This window comes from Arvicola amphibius, chromosome 12, assembly GCF_903992535.2.
Source record: "Arvicola amphibius chromosome 12, mArvAmp1.2, whole genome shotgun sequence".
Lineage (NCBI taxonomy): Eukaryota > Metazoa > Chordata > Mammalia > Rodentia > Cricetidae > Arvicola > Arvicola amphibius.
Window position 1 is genome coordinate 84,697,994 of NC_052058.2, and position 22,493 is coordinate 84,720,486.

Below are 22,493 nucleotides of genomic sequence, written 5' to 3' on the forward strand. Positions count from 1 at the left end.
AGTTGCTATCTGCATGCTCGAGGCCATGGGCAGAGAGGGGTGCTGGGGTTTTCATCCAGTATTCTGTACCAGCTGTGATGCATCTTCTGAGGTTGCCTTGTGAAAGTTCTCTGGGTGAAGTCGGAGATAGAGCTTTGGAAATGATTTTGGTTCCCTATGGCATTCTGTCACTGGGTTGTATGTTAGATCCAAGAATGGAAGCCTACCCCTTAGGAAGCTGGCGTCTGTATGAAAGCCAGCATTCCTTTTCCACTTGCTGGCGGTCCTTACCCTGCTGCACACTGTTGGCCCTGGAACCTGTAGTAATGCCACTGTCGTTCTTCCTCCAGGCATATCTCACCGACTTCCTTTGCCAGTTTGCTCAGCAGCCCTGTTACATAATGTTTTCGTGCCACCTTAATGACAACGAGAGGCGGGTTCTGCAGACCATCGGCATCTAAAAAGGGGAGTCTTCAACCCGTGTTCCCTCTCCTGGCCCAGCCACAGACCATTCTACAGCTCTCACTGGTCTTGAGATGCACTTTTTCTCAGTCTGGAGTGGCTTCCTGGCCTATGGCCTCAACAGTGACACTGAGGACTCAGTCCTTGCTCACCAAGGCTAGCATTTAAAAATGCTAAAACCAAGGACATTTCTCAAAGTCCTGTGAAGATACTCCAAATCTGGAACTGTTTTATTCCCTAGCTGCCACCTCCATTCCGAGCATCTTTTGTTGGCCAGACCAGAAACATTGATATCCAGAAGGATTATGGCTTCCTGGTAATTTTGCCCCACATCAGGAGCACAGGAAGTCACTACCATTTATATTCTGAAACATACCTGTTTGTTTTCATAGGATATCTGTTGTGTTCAGATAGGAGTCCCTTGAGAGGTCATTATGCTTTCTACCCTCAGCCCCTGATGCTCTAGGTTCTTGGTAGGAACAAGCTGGAGCAGCCACGTACTGAGCCCTTTCCAGTAACCTCCTTCCATGCTTCCCTCATGCAACACTAAGGCTCCTCTGTCAAAGGAGCCATCTTTCCATCTCTGCTTCATTGCATGACACAGCCCCTCCCCCCAGGCTGTTTCTATATATACATGCACACACAAAATAAGCCAGACAGATGGTAACTTGTCTTTCTTTTTTAGGAAAAAAAAAAATCAGGAAAAAGGTTTTTATTTCTAAATCTGCCTGACCCATCTATATTTAATATGCCTCTTCTACGCAGGCTCTGTGGTTACACAGAGCCTGATATGCAAAGGTTACCCCTATCCCTCAGGAATCCTCCAAAGTGGTTGAGTTGTAGCCCTTGAATTTGCAACATGTATTTTTCTAGGACAGTAAAGCAATCTTTACAAATGAATTTAGTCTGCATACTATAAGGTGTCTCAGCACCTCTGCCTTCTGTTTATTCCCTTTAGAAGGAAAGTAAAAACAGAAGAAAGCATTAGCAGAGCCTATTTTGGCAAACAGCTCAAAAATCTTAGAGAACTGGTATTTTTCATTCAGATGTGTTTAAAGGTCGGCAAAAGTAAGGGACATCCCTCAATGGGTTTTCCTTGTGTTAAGAATTGAGTAGGTGAAGATTAAGAAGAGCAGAATGGTAACCCAGTGTTCCCTTTGTTTGATAGTGCTCGCATCTGGGACTCCATTTTTAATAGCCAAAGCTCTTTCTCTGGGTGATGCTCTAACAAAAAGAAAAGGCAATGTAGAAGTGACTTCTGTGCTTCATTCTTCAGCAGACAGATAACAGTGTAACATTTCATCTAAAAGGCTTTTCATGGGACCTAAGGATGTGGCAGCTTATTAATGTCTGTGCCACCAGATGTCCTTAGTGCTCAGCCTTGAGTTCAGAGGCATTCCACTGAAGTTGTCACCTCCTCTGTAAGAACCTGAGAAGGTGTGTATAGCTGTCTTCTGGATGACCATGTAGAGACCAGTATTGCCTCTGCCCCTGCTGTTTTTCCTCCTGAAGGTGGAGTCCCTGAAAAAGAGAAATGATAGCATATCTGCCCAGAAAACCACAGTAGGAATTTTGGAAACTTGCTCCATAGTTGACCTTAAAGCCAATTGAATTTGGTGCTAAAACAGTAGACCATTCCACACGATTAAGTTGTCCAATGGTTTTGACATGTTAGAATGGTACCAGGTTAGCAGCATTGCCCTGCTGAGTTTGAGAAAGCTTGGAGACCTCCAGTACATATTGCTGACAGTGATATGGGTTCCTTCTGAGACTGTCTAGTGCCAAAATTAGTCCAGAGGGCTTCTCATCTGTTCTCGTGCTTTACTTTTCCTGCCTTAGGTGGCCATCCATGCCAACATACACTGGTTGGACATGGCGGGTCTTATGTCCCTTGATGAACAAATGCTTGTTTTCAAAGCATTTACCTTCTGCAGCAGGTACACAATGAATTTCCTCATCCTGTTGACTGTTCCTAAGAGCAGGACTAGAGTTCCGCTGGTGACTTTTATGTGACATAGTTGAACTCTGGCTCCTATTTTGTCTCCTATGAGAGCCAACTTCATTTGGACAAAGGGTAGGGCTAACTGTTGGAAGACTAAGAAATGACCAGCGAGCTAACAAGAGAGGTGTGGGCTCCTGATGGTGACGGATGAAACGCTAGAAGGCTGAAAAGCGATAAAGTTCCAAGAAAGGAAGTTGATACTTCAAATCATTGACTGGGAAGCTTGAACTTAGAGCATATGGTTCAAAAGCATATGAATTTGTGAGAAAAGAGGTTGCTGAGGCTGGGGTATTCATCGTGAGCTAAAGGGCCAGTAGTTCCACTAATGAAAGCAACCTTAGGACCAGGCTGTGGTGGCTCACGCCCTTAATCCCAGCACTTGGGTGGCAGAGACAGGTGGATCTCTGTGAGTTCGAGACCAGCTTTGGTCTACAGAGTGAGTTCCAGGACAGGCTCCAAAGTGACAGAGAAACCCTGTCTCAAAAAACAACAACAAAAAAAAAAAAAAAAAAAACCAACCTTAGGTTTGTTCTCCATGCTGAGCAGCCTGACAAGTAAGATCAGAGCACCACCAGCTCAGCAAACTACAGTGAGCTCGTCCCGGGAAGGAATGTGAGGTGAGTGTTGGGTGCAGCGCTGGGCGGGTTGCTTACGCCTTACTCTTTCCAAGAAGTTGGAAGCCATTTGCAAAAGATAACTGACCTAAACAACAAATGCTTGTCAAGTCTTAGGTGACAGGAAGCCTCTCAGAAGGTGAGCTGAGGATCAAGTAAATCATTGGCAGCAGTATTTTGATTAAAGTGCTGTGTCTAAAAGTACTGGGTGTTCAGAGTCCAGAAAACTCACGTGTGGGCCCAGGTTGTCTGTGGTTCTGCAGGTTTTCATCTCTGTCCCTTCAGTGGTCCCGACTGATGACAGTGCTCTGTAAAGGAAAAGCAGTGGCTCAGAAGGCTGACTCAACAGCGCTGCAGCACACTAAGGGACTGTCCAGGAAAAAGTGCTGCATTGTCCCAGCCCACCAGGCAGACCTGTTGTGCCTGAGTAAATAAATAATAAAAGATGGATTTCTGGCTCCTCTGTTTCCTGTCAGTTTCAGTGACTGTTAAACTGAAGGCTGGTGCCTTGGGCTTTTCTCAAGAAGCTAGTCCAGGGCTCAGCACGGTGGTGTCTGCCTTTAATCCCAGCACTCAAGAGGCAGACACAGCTGAATCTGAGTTCAAGGTCAGCCTGGCCTACCTAGCGAGTTCCATTATGTAGCAAGGGTTACAAAATGAGCAGGGGAAACTGATTAGGAAATTGGAAACCAGTAACAAATAAGGCAAATGTTATAAGAAAAATAGGTTCTGTGTTCACTGTCACACACATTCCCCCGCCCCAAATAAAGCTGGGCTACTGGTAATGGGGTTGAAGCTGAGTCAAATGGCATGGAGAAAGTGACCCTTCAATAAAGCAGCAGAAAGGGCTGGCAGTTCTTGCTAAAACTTGAACACTGAAATGCTGGACCTGCTGAATGTATCTGTGTGAACAGCCTCACACCTACTATCCTTGCATAGTGGGTCCTTTTCCTTACCCTTTCTGCACATTGAGTAAAGCAGAGGTACTGCATGTTGCCTGCCAATGTGAGATTACCATATCCAAGAAACCTGTGTTTATAGTTTCTCTTACCTCTCCTATGCATTTGCCAGGCAGACCAGGGTAGGGTATTCCAAAGGAGGGACTAAAATAAGATTGTCATGAAACAACTACATTTTAAAAGCTTTTGTACGCACAGTAAAATGTTAGAGTGAGCAGTGCACTGTAGAACACCTGTATTACTGACGCTCTAGAGACAGAAGCAGGCAGGCCAAGCAGAGGGACAGAGTGAGCCTTTTTTTTTTTTTAAATCGAGTTACCTCACTGGTAGAGCACATGATTAGCATTAAGTATTTTACCAGGGTTCTACCCCCCCACGTCGGCACCCAGACCAGGGTCCTACCCCCCACGTTAGCACCCAGACCAGGGTTATACCCTCCACGTCGGCACCCAGGTAAGAAAAATTAAGGTACTGTGATTCCTAGGATCTTAGTCAGAAATAAAGCTGTAAAGATAAGTGAGCCAAATTGTGAAGGTTCCAACAAGGCCTGCTTCCTCTAGAGAAAAGGTGACCACCCAAGAGGGACTTAAAGGTGCTTTAGAGCCTGAGCTGAGGGAGGAAGTGTGAGGTAAGAATGCCATCTGGCAGCAGATCAAGGTGAAAGAGCTGCATATGTGCTAAGGTTCGAACAAGGGCAGAAGAGAAATAAGTTAAATGTTGGTGAGCATCATTAAGGCTGAATGACTGCTTAAAGGAGAGATTCCCAAAGGTAACAACTATCATAGAGTTCCTCTGCATCAAAGAGGCCAAGCATTTAGCTGGTAGTCATGGCCAAAGCCCCTTCTCACACAGTGTCATACACTAGGTGACAAAGCATTTACAAAACATTGAGTAGTTGTATTCCAGTAGCAAGCAACCAATTGTTAATAAAATTCCAAAACTGGTGACTTGATTTGCTTTTCTGTGAAGGTGATATAGATCAACACCAGCCAGCTAGTGATCTCATTTTTTTTTTTTTTTGTTTTTGTTTTTAGATGATTACAAAAGGTCTCTCATGTCTGTGTGGCAAATATGCAATGAGAAGGAAAACAGCCACTGGCCTGATTGGAAGGCCTAGGAAGCCCTTAAAGTCTTGGCATAACAATATAGCCGGAAAGGGGCCTGGACAGAGTGCCACCCTGTGAACCTGGGTTTCCCTGTTGTAAAATGGGGAGCAGATGCCCAGCTCATGGGATGTGAGAAGAGTCCCATCCTAACTGCCCCCGCCCCCACAGCGCACACAGAGCAGGAGCTAGCTGGATTTGGCTCGCCTTGCCTGCTTCTAAGTGCTGTGACTCAGTTCAACTTCACATACGCCACTGCTGTTGCTAAATCAAGGCCTGGGGAGCAGGATAGAAACGCCATGGCCCCAGCGCCCACCTGTCGCCCACTCTGTAGTTTTCCCGTGCGACAAATGATTGGTACATTGATTTGCTTTTGTTACACTTTTTCCCCACCTCTCATTCTCATAAGTGAGTTCTTTGAGATTTATCACCTTAGGGGGTTTTGCAGGATGACAGGCCACTGCCTGAGGATAGCTGCACTTCTGGACCCACAGGAAAAAGCTCAGCTGAAGGCAGGCTGGGATCCTGGAGGAAGGGGCTTAGCCTCCCACAGGGGGAGGTCCCTGGAGCCCGCTGATCCTGGCTGAGTGCCTGGTGATGGGAGGACTTTGGAGAAGGCTGCATGGGATACCTGAAGAGCTCTCTACCTAGGGTGTGTCACAGGCCAGAACTGCATATATGAGCTTATGTTAAAAAAACAGTGTAAATAGGCCTGGCATGCTTACCCTGGAGTTTTTTTGTACTGTATGAGGTCTACGATCTCTTCGCGACCCTGGAAGGAAAGTTACACCGTAACATACTAAATTCTCCCACTAGATGGTAGGATAGACTCAGTCTGATCTATTTTTTTTTTAATCATTTCACCAGGTGGGCATGCCTTTAATCCCAGAATTTGGGAGGTAGAGGCAGGTGGATCTCAGAGTTTAAGGACAGCCAGGGATACACAGAGAAACCTTGTCTCGAACAAAACAACAAATCATGTTCACACCTGACTTTGTAGTTGCAAATTCTTAGTTCTCATTTCCCTGGCAGCTCCTTTTTTGTGCTTGCAGGAAGGTTAACCAGCAGCTGTAGAGAAGCCGACCCGTGAGGGTGACTGGAACCCTTTGCATGACCCTAAGCTCTCCAGACCAGATAAAAGACAGGATGGACTGGTATCTCTGCTAAAGTCTGGCTTTAGGGTTCTAGTGGGTCTGACTACCATATCTTCCGACATGAGGGAACCAAGACCAGGGGGATCAGGTGACCTCGAGCTGGCAGTCGACAGAACAAGACTTACACAGTTTATGGTTCACAGCATGGGCTCTGGAGTCAGGCTAGATTCTTGAGTTCTGGCAGGGCCACTTACCAGCTTTGGTAATTTTGGGCAAGCTTTATTAAATTTTCTGACTAGGCTTCCAAATCCACAGAATAGGTCCATTGGTATCTGTTCTACAGAGTGATTGTAAGAATCAAAGTCAGAGCGATACCAAGCGTTTTGTAGTGAAGCTTACAGTATTAGATTTAGCTCATTAGTGTGGTCTTGAATCTAATGGAATCATCACATAAACCTGCCCCAGGAGAGTAGATCCTGTCCAGAAAGGCCCTGTGCATCCAAATTCACCAGTTCTTGGCTGTGCTGGGACGGCTGAAAACAAACCCCAGCTGGAGCACTGAATACTGAGGCCCCAAGCCCTTCCCAGGAGGGGCCAGACAGGAAAGCTGTAAACAGCCTTCGCCATGCACTCGCGGATCTCAAAATAACACTTGTCTGCTCCCACTCTGCCCAGATGGCTGAGCTGCAGGCTGAGTAAAGTGCCATTTAAAGAGAACCTGGCACTCTCCGGACGCCCCACTGCCAGGGCCAGCTCCTAAGGCCAGACTGAGGCTGCCTGAGAAGGTGGTTGCTCACACAACCCAAGCCTATGCACCTACTGCCTTCATCCTGCAGCCTGGAGTCCACAAACTGCCTAAGCTCCGCTCTGGTTCACACTGCAGACCTAAAAAGACAGTCTCTAGGTGACAAGCATCACTTTCTAGATGACACCCTCCACTGGTCACCTACCCTTGACCTTCCCCCCACCAAAGGTGCCTATTACCACAAGAACAAATATAGAGGACAGTAGCTTACAGCAAGAAACATAGTTGATACACTTGCTTATACTGAAGGAATGGGTGCTAGGAAAGACCTGAGTTCCTTCAGTTCCCAGTTCAGCCATGACCTTGGCCGTGTTCCTAGTGCTTTTCTGGGCCTTTCTCTTCCTTGCTGTGACCTTCAAAGAGAATATAGCCAGTTCTTAAGAGGCTATGACATTAAATCACAGTTAAGGGCACAGGGTACATGGTCAGATAGCTGGAAGTATTCTAGAAAGGAGCACGGAAGGTTTGGAGAAGCCTGGACTGGACTGAAGTGTTATAGGTGGCTGCTTATTCATCCCCGTCACCCAGCCCCAAAATAACAGCACAGAAACTGTATTATTTAAATCAGTGCTTGGCCCATTAGCTCTAGCTACTTACTCACTAACTCTTACATCTTAATTTAACCCATTTCTATTAATCTGTGTATCACCACGTGGTTGTGGCTTACCAGGTAAAGATCCGATATCTGTCTCCACTGGGGCTACATGGCTTCTCTCTCACTCCATCTCCTTTCTCCCAGCATTCAGTTTAGTTTTCCCCTCCTAGCTCTGCTCTACCCTATCAACAGGCCAAGGCGGTTTTTTTTTTTTTTTTTTTTTGGTTTTTCGAGACAGGGTTTCTCTGTGGCTTTGGAGCATGTCCTGGAACTAGCTCTTGTAGACCAGGCTGGTCTCGAACTCACAGAGATCCGCCTGCCTCTGCCTCCCGAGTGCTGGGATTAAAGGCGTGCGCCACCACCGCCCGGCCAAGGCGGTTTTTTTATTAGCCAGTGGTATTCACAGCATACAGAGGGGAACCCCACATCAGTGAAGCCTAGAGTCAATGGCTCTGAAGACCTTTGAGGTCAAGCCCCAGGTCACAGGCTTGGTCTAGTCCTTCTCCCACTTTCCTCACTCCTGATATCCTGACAACCTTTTCACTCCATGCATGTAACTGCCAGAGATGAGGCTGGGCATCCACGTTTTTATGCCAAGCACAATCAAGGAGGAACAGGGTTGGATCTCAAGGGTATGAGCTTTGAAGTCACAGAAGACCAACTTCAAATCTTAGCAGTGTGAGCTGAGAGAATTAGCTTCTTCCAGCTCAGTTTTTCTTTTTTAAAATAATTTATGTTTTATGTATATTGGTGTTTTCCCTGTATGTGTGAAGGGTTGGATCCTAGAGTTACGGTTGTGAGCTGCCATGTAGGTGCTGGGAATTGAATTTGGGTCCTTTAGGAGAGCAGTCAGTGCTCTCAACCATTGAGCCATCTCTCCAGCCCCTCAGCTCACTTGATCTGTACAATGGAATGAGTTCATTTGTTATATTAGTGCCTAATGCCTTGATCACATTCACCCTGCAAGCCTCCTAATGACAAAGCCTTATTTTGTCTTATCTAGTCACAGATAAGGAGCCCGGAGAGACTGACTTGGTGAGATGATGTTCCTGCATCCTTTTACTTGAAGATTAAGGAAGACTTGGGATTTGGATAGCTCCTTCCCAGGTCCCCAGTCTTCACACACATTCCTCAGTCCTTGCCCCGTGGCCTCTCAGGGCTCAAGTCCATAGCTCATTCTAACTATTCATGCCCGTGCTTCATGCCTTGCTAAGAAGTGCCCATTGAGAAGTGGCAGGTATTGTGCTTACGCCAGCCCAGCACTCAGAAGCCTGAAGCACAATGGTTGAGGCTTAAGAGTTTGAGGCAAGGCCAGCCTTGTCTGTCTGTGTGTGCATGTGTGTTCTGACCTGCATGGGCACTCTAGTCCCTGAATTCTTCTATTCCTCCACCCTAGAATTTTGCAAACAGAAAACCACTGATGATGTAGCTATGCATGGTGGCACACGCCTTTATTCCCAGCACTCAGGAGGCAGAAGCAGCAATATCGCTGTGATTTAGGGGCCATCCTGGTCTACATAGCAAGCTCCCGGCCAAGTCTACATATGAGACCTTGTCTCAAAAAAAGAAGGAAAAAAATTGGGGCAGTGAGGATCAGTTGATAAGATCTGAGTTAAATCCCTGGATCATATGTGATGGAAGGAGATAAGCAAATTCTTATAATTTGTCCTCTGACCTCATGTCTGTTCCCACACACTAATAAATAAAAGTAATGATGCTTTTTTAAAAAGAAACTAATAATGCTTTTTTAAAAAGAAACTAATAAAGATACCGAATAATGCAGAGACAGGTGATGTGGGGTCAAAAGCACACACATCCAGAAGAGAGCAAGAGAATCAACTTCAAACAGGAAAGACGGCTCTTTGCTGAGCACCTATTGCCAAAACTTGGTGGCAGTGGCCCTTGCATGCATGGAGCTCATGGTATAGGACGAAGAAGGACAGCAAAGTGCTGGCATAAGTGGCAATGAGTCAGGAAACCTTGGCAGTGGTTTTGATGACTGCCCAATTTTAGTACACATTCTGGCCTGCCTATCAGTCAGTGGCTGACAGCTTCCTGTGGCAGGGGCATGCTCCTCCTGCTCCCTCTCCTGGAAGGATGTGCCACCACCCACTAAGACCCCCCTTAGGGCTACCCTCCCTCTGTGATTTCCCTTTCCCTAACTCACCTATTCGGCTTTCTCTCCATGACCTCCAGTCCCTCTTTCAGAGCGCCAGAAACATTTTCTGTCAGCTGTTGTCATCTCTGAGTCAAGATCCACCCATCTAGAAATCATGGGTCCTTCTGTTTTCTCTCCCATTTATTATGTTACCTTAAAGAAACCTTGAACATATTGGAGTCTCTGTTGGTGAAATGATGTTGATAAAAGATATATTTACCAACCTGGCTTAGCTAGTGGAGCTGTGCAAAGATTCTGTTGAGGTAGCTGTCCAAGCATTGGAGCACCTTGCGGCATGGGCTGCAGAGATGACTTGGAGCACTTGGAGATGCTCTTGCCAAGGATCCAGGTTTGGTTCCCAGCACCTACATGATGGTTCACAACGGTCTGTAACTCGAGAATATCAGATGCTCTCATCTGGCCTCTGAGGGCCCCAGACGTGCACATGCAGGCAAACGCTCATACACATGAAGATGTTTGAAGTGCACACGGCAGGAGACTAAGGCAGCCGTTATTCTGCTTCACTCCCTTGGTAGTGCTGGTCAGACTAATCTGCGCAGAGCAAGCCATGCTCATGGCTTTCTATAAGGACCTGTCCAGCCACAGTGAACACAGGCTTAGACACTTGTGTCCCCTCTTCAGCTACCAGACTGCTGAAAGAATGGACCCCAAGAAATTTGAATTTCCCCAGAAATCTCCAACTGGGTAAGGAGTTGGTGAAGGCCAGGGAGGCATCCAGAGGAGGCACTTGTCTCGTGGTGAAAGGTTTACAATTTGGCAGATTATCTTGCAGGAAAAACTGAGAACGGAGACAGATGGGCAGCAGAACCACCCCTTGCCTGGACCTCTAAGTTAGGCAAATATCTTGCCCACTATTTAAACTTTACCCTCATTTGAGGAACCCCCCCCCCCGATGGAAAATGGCTCTCAACCTGGGTTAGGATCCCTTCAGGTTTAAGACAATCCTTTCATAAAGGTCACTTAAGGCCATCAGAAGTAGGACAGTGGTGGCACACAACTTTAATTCCAGCATTCTGGAGGCAGAGGCAGGTGGATCTCTGAGTTTGAGGCCAGCCGGGTCTACAGAGTGAACAGAGTGAGTTCCAGGACAGCCAGGGCTACACAGAGAAACCCTATCTCGAAAAAACAAAACAAAACACATCAGAAAACACAGATATTTATGTCATGATAATAACAGTAGCAAAATTACAGTTATGAAGTACCAACAAAAATAATTTCATGGTTGGGGGTTACCACAACATGATGAACCATATTAAAGGGTTGCAGTATTAGAAAGCCTGAGAATCACTGGGCTCAGGAGTGGAGAGGAAACACTGGATCTCCTTGTCCGTCTTCCAATGTGAGCATATTGAATAAATCTCCTGGTTCTGTTTTTCATTATTAATTTGGTTCTTTTCATTGACTTCTTGAGGATGGGTAGCTAAACCTGGTTTGTTGGTGCATAGGTCATGACCTCTAAGTGCTGTAGCAACTCTCTGTGAGTTTGTAAAGGTAAATTGGCTTTTCCTACCCTGACACCCTCCACCTGTAATTAACCTGAGATGGTTCTGATAGCTAATGCAGTATTTTTGCAGGCTGGCTCCATGAAGAAAAAGGTTTCCACTGTAGTAAAGTGTTTAACAGGATGGGTCCCAAGTGGCTCGGGCCATCCCTACTGGTGAGGAGCGAGGCACAGATGGAGAGCTGAGCTGTCCATTCAGAGGGGGAAGGAGCCATCTCAGGGAGCCAGTGCAGCTGCCAGGGCCAAGGCCTGTGGGCACCGACAGGGACAAAGCCGCTCTGAACTTTCTCTCAATGGGTGCCTGTTTCTAGGAATGGGGGCAGGGTGACTCTGCCCCTCTCCTCCCCCTGCGGGACATCCAAGACTGGACACTACAGCAAAGGAGATCCCACAAAAGGGAAGGTGCGGCCCATGCCCTTCCAGGGTTGGTCCATGAGCTGAACATTAGGAGGTGGCACCAGGATCAGTTTCTGGGGTCTGGGATAATGATTGGGTCTCAGGAGAGGGGCGGGCGCCGGGCACAGCAGGGCCTCCCTGACCGCAGTGCCCAGCTGTTGGCTGTGCCCTTAAGGGCTCAGACTGAAGGAGTCATTGCACTGTCGGGGACAGGGAGAGCAGGGCTGTTTCCTGGGGTGAGGGGCGCCCAACTGGTACTGAGGCTGGGTGGGCGTCGCTGGTGGGCAGACCCCTGGGCGGAGCCTGGGCAGGGTTACTGCGGGCGGGGCGATAGTCCCGCCCCGAGGAGGCGGGAAAGAAGCTAGAGCCTGTCCGCGGGCTGGGCGGTGCTGCAGCTCCCGCCGGCCGGCTTCGTCCAGCTTTGTCCTGCGGCCCCTTTTACAGGCCGTCCTGGCCGCGCCCAGCCCCCTCCTGCCATGCCGCCCGCGGTATCCCGCGGGGCCGCGCCGTTGGCTGCCGTCGTCCTGCTGGTGCTGGGGACTCCTCTGGGTAAGGGATGGGGAGCCACACGGGATGAGTGAGGTGGGGCGGGATCGGGGAGGGGTTAAAGGGATCGGGCTGCGTCCCTGGAGACTATCCTCGGGCTGTCCATGCCCCCCCAGACGCTTCTCGGGTGCCCCTGGAGCAGGAAGAAAGGGCGCTGGGAGGTCAGGCAGTGGGAACCTAACCCCAGGCGCGGGGTTTAGCTTCAGGAAGAGGGGGTTTCTAGAGTTTCGAGGCCGAGCCCCTCAGGGTGGAAACAAAAGTGAGCATTCAGCTTCCCAAGGCAGTGGGGTTGAGGGTGGACAGAACTAAATTGGACTGGTGTCCACTGGGCACCCAAACCCCTGCCCGCAGCGCTAGCGAATGAAGACTGTTTGTGGTATCTGGATCGGAATGGCTCCTGGCATCCGGGATTTGACTGCGAGTTCTTCACCTTCTGCTGCGGGACCTGCTACCAGCGGTACTGCTGCAGGGACCTGACCTTACTCATCACCGAGAGACAGCAGAAACACTGCCTGGCCTTCAGGTGGGCTGTGGACTCCCAGGCCACCCTCTTTCAAGAGGCCTCCCGCTGCCTTCAGTGCCCACCTCCACATTCTTAGCTGAAGGAGTCACCAAGACTCCAAATGGTGACAGAGAGCTGGTTGGTTGGTGTTAGTTACCATGGGCTTGCCTGGGCTGTTTTCAGAAGCTTCCTGTATCCTGGCAGATCCTGGGAGGGAGTGTACCGGGTTAATACTCACACCGCAGAGTGGCTTTGTAGAAGCTCTGGCAAGAGGGCAGGAAGAAGACTTGGGTTTGGTTCCCAGGCCGGCTTCTTACTAGCAGTGTGATTTTGCTGAGACACTTGTCCTCTATGGATCAGTTACCTTTTAAAGAATATGGAAGTTGTTAGCCAGTCCTGGTGGCTCACACCTATAATCCCAGCACTCAGGTGGCTGAGGCAAGAGGATCAACATGAGTTCCAGACCAGTCTGGGCCACAAAGTGAAACTGTCTCAAAAAACAGATAAACAAAAACAGAGTTGCCCAAATTAAAGGTTTTGTTACCCTCCCGTTCCTCTCCACCCGACCCAGCTCAGTGCTGAGGTTGGGTTTAGGTCCTTATTACTGCCAACATTGCTTCTGTTAAGTGACACTCCTAGCCCCCAAATTAGTGGTTTCAAACTTTTTTTTAAGGGAGCTGCAAACATATAAAACAGATATAAGGGGAAATGTCAAGTGAGATTTGATAATAATGACCCTACATTATTTCAAAGGCTCCTTTGAGGCCAACACATTTTAAACCTAACCACTTAATGTGTAGCTGTGAAACCAGGAGTAGGTGGGCACACTACAAATCCCAGCATGCTTCACACTAGCCAACCAAAGAGCATAGCCTCCTGGGAAGTAGAGGTCTCTAAACTCTACTAACAAGGTGGGCAGAATTAAATCTCACAAGGGACCCCAAGCCTTAGCATGCTGTGGCTCCCTGCTGGCCAGGAGTCGGTGCCAGCACAGTGAGGACATCCTCTCTGAGTGTTGGAAGGTGAGAGGACCTGTTTTTTGTCTAAAGTCCCAAGACCATAGCAGGCATCGCCTCTGCTGTAATCCTCTTTGTTGCTGTGGTTGCCACCACCATCTGCTGCTTCCTCTGTTCCTGTTGCTACCTATACCGAAGGCGCCAGCAGCTCCAGAGTCCATTTGAAGGTATGCATAGCACCAGGCAAGTTGAGCCTGAGATGGGCTGGGCTGATTGCTGCCAAGGGCACCAAAGGGATCGAGGATTGGTGAATTCTCTAATAGTGGGTATTTCTGTGTGCCTGCACATGCCACCCAGAAATGTGTGCAAGTGAGCACTGGCCCGTGTCCAGGAACGTATGGGAACACGTGTTGTGCTCTTGTGTGTGCATGTACATGCACATTCAGTCTTTCACAGGAGTGTACCTGTTGATGGTAAGTGGGCAGCAGGTATAAGCAAGCCTGTGGCTGAGTATATGGGGTGGGGTCTGTGGTAGTGGACGTTCACTGGGTGCGTTCCAGTACTTTGGATGTGTATTTGAGTGTTGCATGTAGCTGCTCAAGCCTGATAAACATGGAAACAGTGACACCATATGGGAGATGAGTGTGGGAGGGGAGGACTGGAGGAGGACCCTCTTAGTGACAGCTGTGCTGTGTTACAAGACGCCAGCCTCTGGAGCTGCCCATTTTCTACCCAACGGGGACATTCCCCATGCTAGACTCTGCCTTCTGACGGCTCTGAAACCTGCCCAGGGGAACAAACGTGGTCAACACAGACTGACCTGCGTAGCCTCATACCTAGCTCTCTATTCAGCTCTGGGCCAGCAAGCTTTGGGAGGCAGAGGCCACAACTGGTTACCTAGAAGCCTGCCAGGCAGTTGCCAGGGTGCTTACCTTGGTTTCCTGGACAGGAGGAGGTTTCCATAGGAGCTGGGTGTTTAAAATGCTGATTCTTGTCTCTCTTCTAGGCCAGGAGATTCCGATGACAGGCATCCCAATGCAGCCAGTATACCAATACCCTCCGGACCCCAAAGCTGGTCCTGTACCTCCACAGCCTGGTTTTATGTACCCACCTAGTGGTCCCGCTCCCCAGTATCCTCTCTACCCAGCTGGGCCCCCAATCTACAACCCTGCAGGTAAGTGTACAGCCTGGAATCCTTGTTCCTCTTTTTCCCACCCACCCTTGCTCCAGGACCTCTCCCCCACCCCCCGCCCACGCCCCCGGAGCTGAGGACCGAACCCAGGGCCTTGCGCTTGTTAGACAAGTGCTCTACCACTGAGCTAAATCCCCAACCCCATCTCCAGGACCTTACCTACCTCTCTCAGTGTTAGAGTCCCTTTCCCAGGCTCCTTCCATTTCTCCTTGGAAACTTCTAGGCATCTCTTCCCATGGAACCTGCACACCTTGAAGGGGGGAGGGTAATCCTGTGCCCCACTGACCCTCATCCTGTCTCCTTGGTTTTCAGCTCCTCCCCCCTATATGCCACCACAGCCCTCTTACCCAGGAGCCTGAAGAAACAGCTGTGGCTCTGCTGTCCCTTCCATGATGCCGTTTTTTGGGAGATTCCCCATTCTGTACCTGCATCCAGCCCTGGGGGTGGGCATGGGTCTTCTAGTCACCAGGCCCCAGATCAAGCCAAGCCTTGGGTCGTCCTGGGGACAGAGCCCCAGAGAAGTGGAACGTGAGCTGAGTTGGAACCAGGCCATACATGAGGGGTGGGTAGGGAGGGCTTGGGGTTCATGAGCTATTTTTACTGGGAGACAGAGTAAAGTGAGAGCCTGGGTCACAGTCTCTGTTTTCAGCAGTCCCTCTGCTCCCAGGATCCCAATCAGAAAGGTTGGGCCCCTCCTAGTTGCCCTCTTGGGGCTGAGGTGGAGACAGTGGGGGACTCTATCAATGGAATGGCTGGTCACAGCACTTCCCTCTGGCTGCCCCACTGGCCAGAGCTCAGGCCTGCAGGATTAAAGCTGTAATGATGTAACTCATGTCAGTGAATCATTGGCCCCATCCACCCCTCTCTTAGCCCTGCCGTCTACCGAACCCAGACCTCTGCCTGATCCACATCCCACAGCAGGGAGGGCAGCACCAGTGGGAGGAGTGCTCCACATTATCCCCTCAGGCAGAACCCCTGAGGATCCCTGGGCTGTTTTCCAAAGTGAGATGGATTTGTGGCCGTGAGAAAGAGGGTACTCACCAGCGTTTCGGGGCCAGGCCTCTGGAACATCCGAAGCACTACCAGCTATAGAAAGGCACCTGTCCATCCAAGCACACTTAGATTTGGGTCTCACCACTGTCTGACCTTGAGCATGCCTCTGAACCTCCCCAAACCCCACTGCCTTCATCTGTATGGCAGTGATAGTTGTCAGAAAGATGAGGCAATGGAATTGAAATGCTGACTCTGTCCTTCCTTCCTGACCAGAGGCCCAGGGCTAGGGGCCAAGTGGAGAGATGTGACCACCCAACAGACTGGTGTAAGGTGCTGTTGTCAACTGCTTGATCCTCATGGGTGTTAAGGTGTCAGGTCCTTCAGGCCAATACCAGGAACCCCCGGGGTAAGGTGGAAGGATGTGAAGGATAGGGCTAGAGAGATGGCTCAGCCGTTAAAGGCTAGGCTCCCAACCAAAAATACAAGGGTTGTGAAGGCTACCTAAGGAGGGACCTGAGGGTGGCAGTGGGTATCCAGAACTGTCTGCCCGTGTTCCTTTGTTCTGACACTTGAAGTCACAGACTATATGCTCCGCTCTCAAGACATCTGGTGACAAATGCAGGAAAGAATTCCATAGTTTTGAAGTTTGGCAATACTGGGAATGGGACTGGGGGCCTTAGGCATGACAGTTAAGTGTTCTGCTCTTAAGACACACCCCAAAACGGTTTTAATAGTTTTGATTCAAGTAGGGAGAATGTCAGCTTACCCAGTGTCCCCCTTCTCCCAGTTCCCTAAATTCAGCCTTTTTTTTTTTCAACCACCCTCAGGAAATCTAGCCCAATGTAGCCTCTGGCTTCTGGCTTCCAGCACCCCTCCAGGTTCTAGGTAGGGACATAGTGGTCACCATGTCCTCAGGGCCCTCTGTAGCCACATACTCAGGGGGCATTACCCCTTATTACATAAACTAGAAGGCAGGAGCTTTGAGGCCTGGGTTATAGACTCCCTTGTGCAGTGGTGTGCTCCTGAGTGAATTCATAACTTTCCTTTCCTGGGTGAAATCAAGGGGCACATGAATTTCCCCCTGAACATGAACCTTGTCACAAAGGGGTAGCTGATGCTACTGGGGCACTACTAGGTCCACAGCTATAAATTCACTTTCTCCTTGAGGGTGGGGGAAAGAGATGGAGCTGGCATGTGCAACAGTTCTTCCATAACACTTGAGAAGACTAGCCAGGCAGTGGTGGTGTACACCTCTAATCCCAGCACTTGGGAGGCAGAGGCAGAGTTCGAGGCCAGCCTGGGCTACAAGAGCTAGTTCCAAGACAGGCTCCAAAGCTACAGAGAAACCCTGTCTCGAAAAACAAAAACAAACAAAAAAACCAAGAACAAGAACAACAACAGAACAAAAACAAAACCAGCCAAAACACACAAGAAGACCATCTTTGCCTGGAAGCTAAGGTGAGAGGTACAGGATAAGGTTCCCAAGATTTGGGGAGAAATGATGTTAATGTTTAAGAGCCCTAACAGAATTCATTGTCCTTGAGTCAACAGTCTGGGACCAATGACAAGTTGCTTTGTAGTATAGGGCGGGAGGCAGGTTTACAGCCACCAGAGCTGCAGGTGGAGAAGGGCTAGCTCCAGTGAACACAGCAAAGAAGAAAGGAGAAACCTTCCAGGGTAGGAAGAGGGAGGAGTCAGCAGTCCTGTCACATCCTGGAGCTCTTTCAAGGAGGGTAGCGTTCTATTGCCCAGCATGCCTGAGGGAGCCTAGAGGAGGCTGTACGACAAGCAGGGATGCTGGAGGGTCAGACAATGGCCCTTAAGAACTAGGGGACTTGCCGGCCATGGTGGTGGAGACAAAGACAGGTGGATCTCTGAGTTCAAGGCCAACGTGGTCTACAGTGTGAGTTCCAGGACAGCCAGGGCTCCACAGAGAAATCCTGTATCAAAAAACAAGACAACAACGAACTAATGTTGTAAGACCCTAATGATGTAAGTGGGGTCTTACTGGACTAGGAGGAAACAGTTAACAGCCTAGGGGCTGGTGTAGGAGATCTAGTTGAAGAGGAGAGGTATTTTGTTTTGTTTTAACAAAAACATTGGGCTATAACTGCAGATGTGAGGCCCTGGGCTGAAACACACACAAGCCCAGGCAAACATGAACCTGTTCCGGTGTGGGTATTCATCTGGGGTGAGGGTGTCAGAGCTCCAAGGGATTGGGAGGGGTTTGGGAGCTGGGAAAGGGCTAGGGCAAAGAGAGCATGAGAATACAGTGGAGCGGATGAAAAGGTTAAGTAAGAAAGGAAAGCAGAGCAGTTAGCAGAAGGGAGGCACCTAGGCAAGCAGACACTTCTGGCCAAGAGAGAAGGAAGGGAAAATGAAGAAAAGGACGGGAGGGGGGGGCATGAAGGGCTGAAGAAGGGAGTTCCAGAAGGGGAGAAGGCTTTCGGGGAAGATCGGCCACCCAATGGATGTTGTACCCCTGGTCCTGGTCCTGACTTCCAGGCTACCTTCAGCTGGATAGCATCAGCTGTCCGGGGTGGAGGCTGTGCTCGGTACTCCACATGGGAACAAGAGAACTTGGTTTTCCAGAAAAGCGTGGTCTTGAGTGAGTGACCCATGTCCAGGTCTTAGTTCTCAACGGTAGCCCGGCCCCGAGACCTGGAGCCCTTTGCGCTCCTGCGAGTCTCAGCAACCTCCAGTACCCACGTATGATGCCAGACAGACCCATGCCCTAGGCTTTGGCGTTTCCTGGCAAGGGAAAGTGGAGTGAAGTGAGAACAAGAGAAGGATTTCTCGGCTTGGGGGTAGCAAACATGGAATGGAACCCCTGGAAGAACAGGGAAGACGACGCGGAGGAAGCTGCTCGGAGAGGCTGAGGTTAGGTGTCTTCTCCTGTGGATCTACTCTCTAGGGGAACCTGGAGTTGAGTCTGGATTCATTAACTTGAACGAAACATTTGCTTTCTTTGACCCTTTGACCCCCCCCTTTTTTTTCTCTCCCTTGTAAAACGCAGATGTGGATAGCTCTTTTCTAATACTAGTTCAAGCCCTCCTCAGTTTTAGATAGAGGGTTCTAGTGCGGCAGGCTAGGTGACTGCGGGTTCGGGTGCGGCAGGCAGACCGCGGAACACATGGAGCAGGCAGGAATGCTTCTGCGCATCCCGCAGATCCGAGCATAAGCTTCCGCTCCGCACTTTGCTCCTGCCCCGGTGCTGCACCGACAGTCGCGTAGTGTGGGGCCAACGTCCCTTCCCACCCTCTGGTCTTCTCCCCTGACCTCCCCTGACCAGCTCTAGGTCCAAGCTTTGGGCAGCTCTGAAGAGCAGGAAAAGCCTGGGACGCGGTTTGCCTCGAGGTGGCGCTGTGCTCCCACAATTAGCTTTAAACGCACTCAGAAATGATTACATCATCCCAAGCCTAGAGGTCTCTGGGAGGAGGTAAGGCGTGACTACTCCCTCCTCCACCACCACCACCACCACCACCACCCCCGCCCCGCTTCGCACCCCCACCGGCTAAATCGTGTTTCCATTAAAAACGCTGCAAAGGTGAAAGGTTCTGAAGGACACTTTAAGGCTAGAGATTGGCTTAGCACACGCCTTTAATACACACAGCCACAGCGGCAAGATCTGAGTTCAAGGTTAGCCAGGTCTATATAGGAAAAAAAATACTAGCTGGGTTAGCTGGTTCTGTCTGGCCTTCAGTGCCATTGTAAAACACTATCACCGGTCCATTATTCAGCGGCAGAAAGGAGTGAAGACCTCAGTCCTGCCTCTTATTAGCCATGTGCACATTCTCCGCTGACTAATTCTATCTGCAAAACAGTGACGCTATTGGCTTCCACGGGCTTGGCTGAAAGATCAGCAGAAGGCGCCCTTAAGCATCTAGCTAGTGCCCTGTACCCATCATGTGCAAGCTTGTGGGCTTGGCTCCAAATCACACCCTTGGAGAGCCGAGAGCCAGCTGGTTTCTCTCCTCCCCTGGAATACCCATTCCTTAAGGAGTGGATGGGTTGGGGAGGAATGGGGTCGGAGTGGACGCTGGAATAGGAGTTGACTCTCATTTAAGCCAGTCCTAGAACGGCTGTTCTGCTTCTGTAGGGAGGTATATTCCAACCACTTTGCTCTCCACTACTGAGGTTAAACATAAATAAAAAAAATAAAATAAAAATAAAATAATGGAGGCAGCGAACCTGTCTGTGACCGAGAGCCAAGGTGGCAGTTTCACAGCGCCACAGCTCCCTCCAGGTCAGTAAGGGTCAGAAAGAGACTTGTTGTGAGGGCAGTGTTGGAGGTGGAACCTGAGGCCTCCATGTTAGCCATAGGAGCTAACACTGAGCTTCACCCCTAACCGGGGCAGGGGTGGCTGTGGTGGCTTGGCTTCCAGCTGGAGCACCCTGGCCCGAAGTCACCCTGGTGCAGGTGTTGTCCTCACTCGGTCACCCTGGTTCTCTGACTGTGCCTTCCTTGGCCTGTAACTGCTGTGAGTTGAGGAGCTGGCCCTGAGCCCACAGTATGAAGAGTCCCAGAATGATCATCCCTGAATGTGCCTAATATAGCCATCCCTGGGCCCTGTGTGCCTCTCTGCCCTGTCACTCCTGACAACAGTTCTGGGCATAGATATAAGGCAGAGAGACTGAGGAACAGACCTGGAACACCAGGTCAGGAGGTTGTCTCCTCGGGAGTTCAAGCACACCCCCCCCCCCATACTCGCCCTTTCTGCAGCATACAGCACAGGCTCCACGGTTGGTGTCCACAAAGACCTTGAACAGTTTGGCAGAGACCCTGAGCTTTTGGAGGCCTTCTAGGGAACCTGGAGTGGACGTTAGAACCATTAACACATGAAAAGAGGTGAGGCATGGCCGCTCGCAGCTAAAGGTTTGTATATATTATCAAAATCTTATGGAAAAACAGATATATAGCTATTTATACAGCAGCAGGTGATGTGAAAAAAAAACATCTGCTTTGGCATCAACCCTTCATGTCCATCCAGCTGCTGTCTCTCCACTTCCGTTTGGAGCCTCCTCTCTGTCAGGCACCTCCAACCAGGCCTGCTGCCCAGGCACAGCAGATGAAGGGGTTGGTGGCCTTCTCGGCTCTCCTGCTCTGCCCTTGGACCCACATGCCCTCTCCATCCGTCTACCATTGTCCCATAGGGTGCCACTGGCCCAGCAGCTTCCCCAAGGGCTCCTCAGAGGCCTGAATCCTGGCCCTGGAGGCAGTGAGGCTGGGGTGGATGTGTGGTCCCTGGGAGACATCCTCTCTGCATTGGAAGCCTTTGGCAGCATGCCTGCGACATGGGATATGACGGTACCATCTTCTCTGTGACGTGCCTAAAGAACTCCTCTTGTCCAGGAACTTCAGCTCCAGGTTTCAAAGCAATTTTTGGAGAGCCTCGGAGACAAGAAAAGGAAAGTGAGAAGAGACGAGGTGTCTTCCCTCGAACGTGGCCCGGGTCTCGCGCTCTCCCACGGTGGACAGGGACAACTGCGACAGCTCAGCCAGGGTGGGGTGGCGGGGGTTGGTGTAGCCCTGGTACAAGAGTCTGGGCAGTCATGGCATTGGCACCGGTGCCCAGCTGCCTGGTCCTATTGGAGCAGTTTGGGCACCTCCACCTGTAAGGCAAAGCAGAGGCAGGTTAGCTCAGGAAGCCCAACAGGGTACCCTAGAGTTCAACTCGCTTTCCTTCCTTGCAAAAGGATACGACCCATGCTCTCTCCCTGTCTCTTGGTGGTGTCTGTCTGTCTCTTTCTCTCCTTTCTCTTCTTCTTCCTCTCTCTCTCTCTCTCTCTCTCTCTCTCTCTGTCTCTCTCTGTCTCTCTCTCTCTCTCCCTCTCTCTCTCCCTTCTCCCTTTCCCCTCCATAACCCCCTGAATAAATATTCAACATGTTGTGTCTGTCCATGTCTCTGTCTTCTGCCCGTCCACCCCTGCCACAAGCCGCACCGGGGACTCGCCAGCATTTCCCGCTGCTAGCTGCTCCGGGAACTGCCCAGGAACTTGGGTGACCTGCTTGGGACCGCAAGTCTCTGCCTTGGGACTGGCTGCTCCCAGAGTCTGCTGCCTGCCTACAGCTGCCACCTGGGACCCATTTTTTTTAAAAGAACAACACATATGTTATACAAATATACATGCAGACAGAACACTCATTCACATAAAATAAAAGTTAAAAAGCATTTGGGGAGGAAAGAGGGGTTGGGAAAAAAAAAAAAAAGGATACGACCCAAACACCTCAGTGTGTGTCTGTGAGGTGGGTGAGTGAGGTGTTGACAGCAAGGGTTACAGCTGGGTTCTTCTTTATGGTTAGTCTTTAGTCACAAACGATAATGGAGGTAATGGGATAGCCTAATTAGGATATTCAGTCAGGATGTCCTGATTAGGGGGTCCAGCCAGGAAGACAAATGACTCTGGACTCTGTCACTCAAGTAGGATTTCCAAGGAGACAGGGATGTGAGAATCAAGAGATCCCGAGACATTCATGTGTCCAAGACACTGGTCATTTAAAGTAGACTCTCCCAAAGGGTGAGTAACCTTTAGGACAGACTAGCCCGTGGACTTGGGTCGATCCTGAGAGTAAACAGAATAGAACAAAATTATTTTTGTTTGAAAAAAAATGGA

General features: G+C 49.8%; 3 protein-coding genes across 7 annotated transcripts in view; 2 read left to right on the forward strand and 1 right to left on the reverse strand.

Moving 5' to 3' along the window:
- Nucleotides 1-3,515, forward strand: part of Ipo9 (importin 9) — a 47,044-nt gene extending 43,529 nt beyond the window's left edge. For all 5 annotated transcript variants that reach the window (XM_038349438.2, XM_038349439.2, XM_038349440.2 and 2 more), the window contains one exon: nucleotides 330-3,515. In XM_038349438.2, coding sequence (XP_038205366.1) covers nucleotides 330-440 — 111 coding nt within the window. In that variant the 3' untranslated portion in view covers nucleotides 441-3,515. The remainder of the gene's footprint in view (nucleotides 1-329) is intronic.
- An 8,286-nt stretch (nucleotides 3,516-11,801) lies between these two features.
- Nucleotides 11,802-15,439, forward strand: Shisa4 (shisa family member 4). Its single transcript, XM_038349896.1, has 6 exons — nucleotides 11,802-11,925; nucleotides 12,134-12,238; nucleotides 12,587-12,758; nucleotides 13,787-13,920; nucleotides 14,700-14,867; nucleotides 15,198-15,439. The coding sequence occupies exons 2-6, from the start codon at nucleotides 12,166-12,168 to the stop codon at nucleotides 15,242-15,244; spliced, it is 594 nt and encodes a 197-aa protein (XP_038205824.1). The 5' UTR covers nucleotides 11,802-11,925; nucleotides 12,134-12,165; the 3' UTR covers nucleotides 15,245-15,439.
- A 5,425-nt stretch (nucleotides 15,440-20,864) lies between these two features.
- Lmod1 (leiomodin 1) overlaps nucleotides 20,865-22,493 on the reverse strand; it is a 41,936-nt gene continuing 40,307 nt past the window's right edge. Inside the window, exon 3 of the mRNA XM_038349991.1 lies at nucleotides 20,865-21,491. Coding sequence (XP_038205919.1) covers nucleotides 21,465-21,491 — 27 coding nt within the window. The 3' untranslated portion in view covers nucleotides 20,865-21,464. The remainder of the gene's footprint in view (nucleotides 21,492-22,493) is intronic.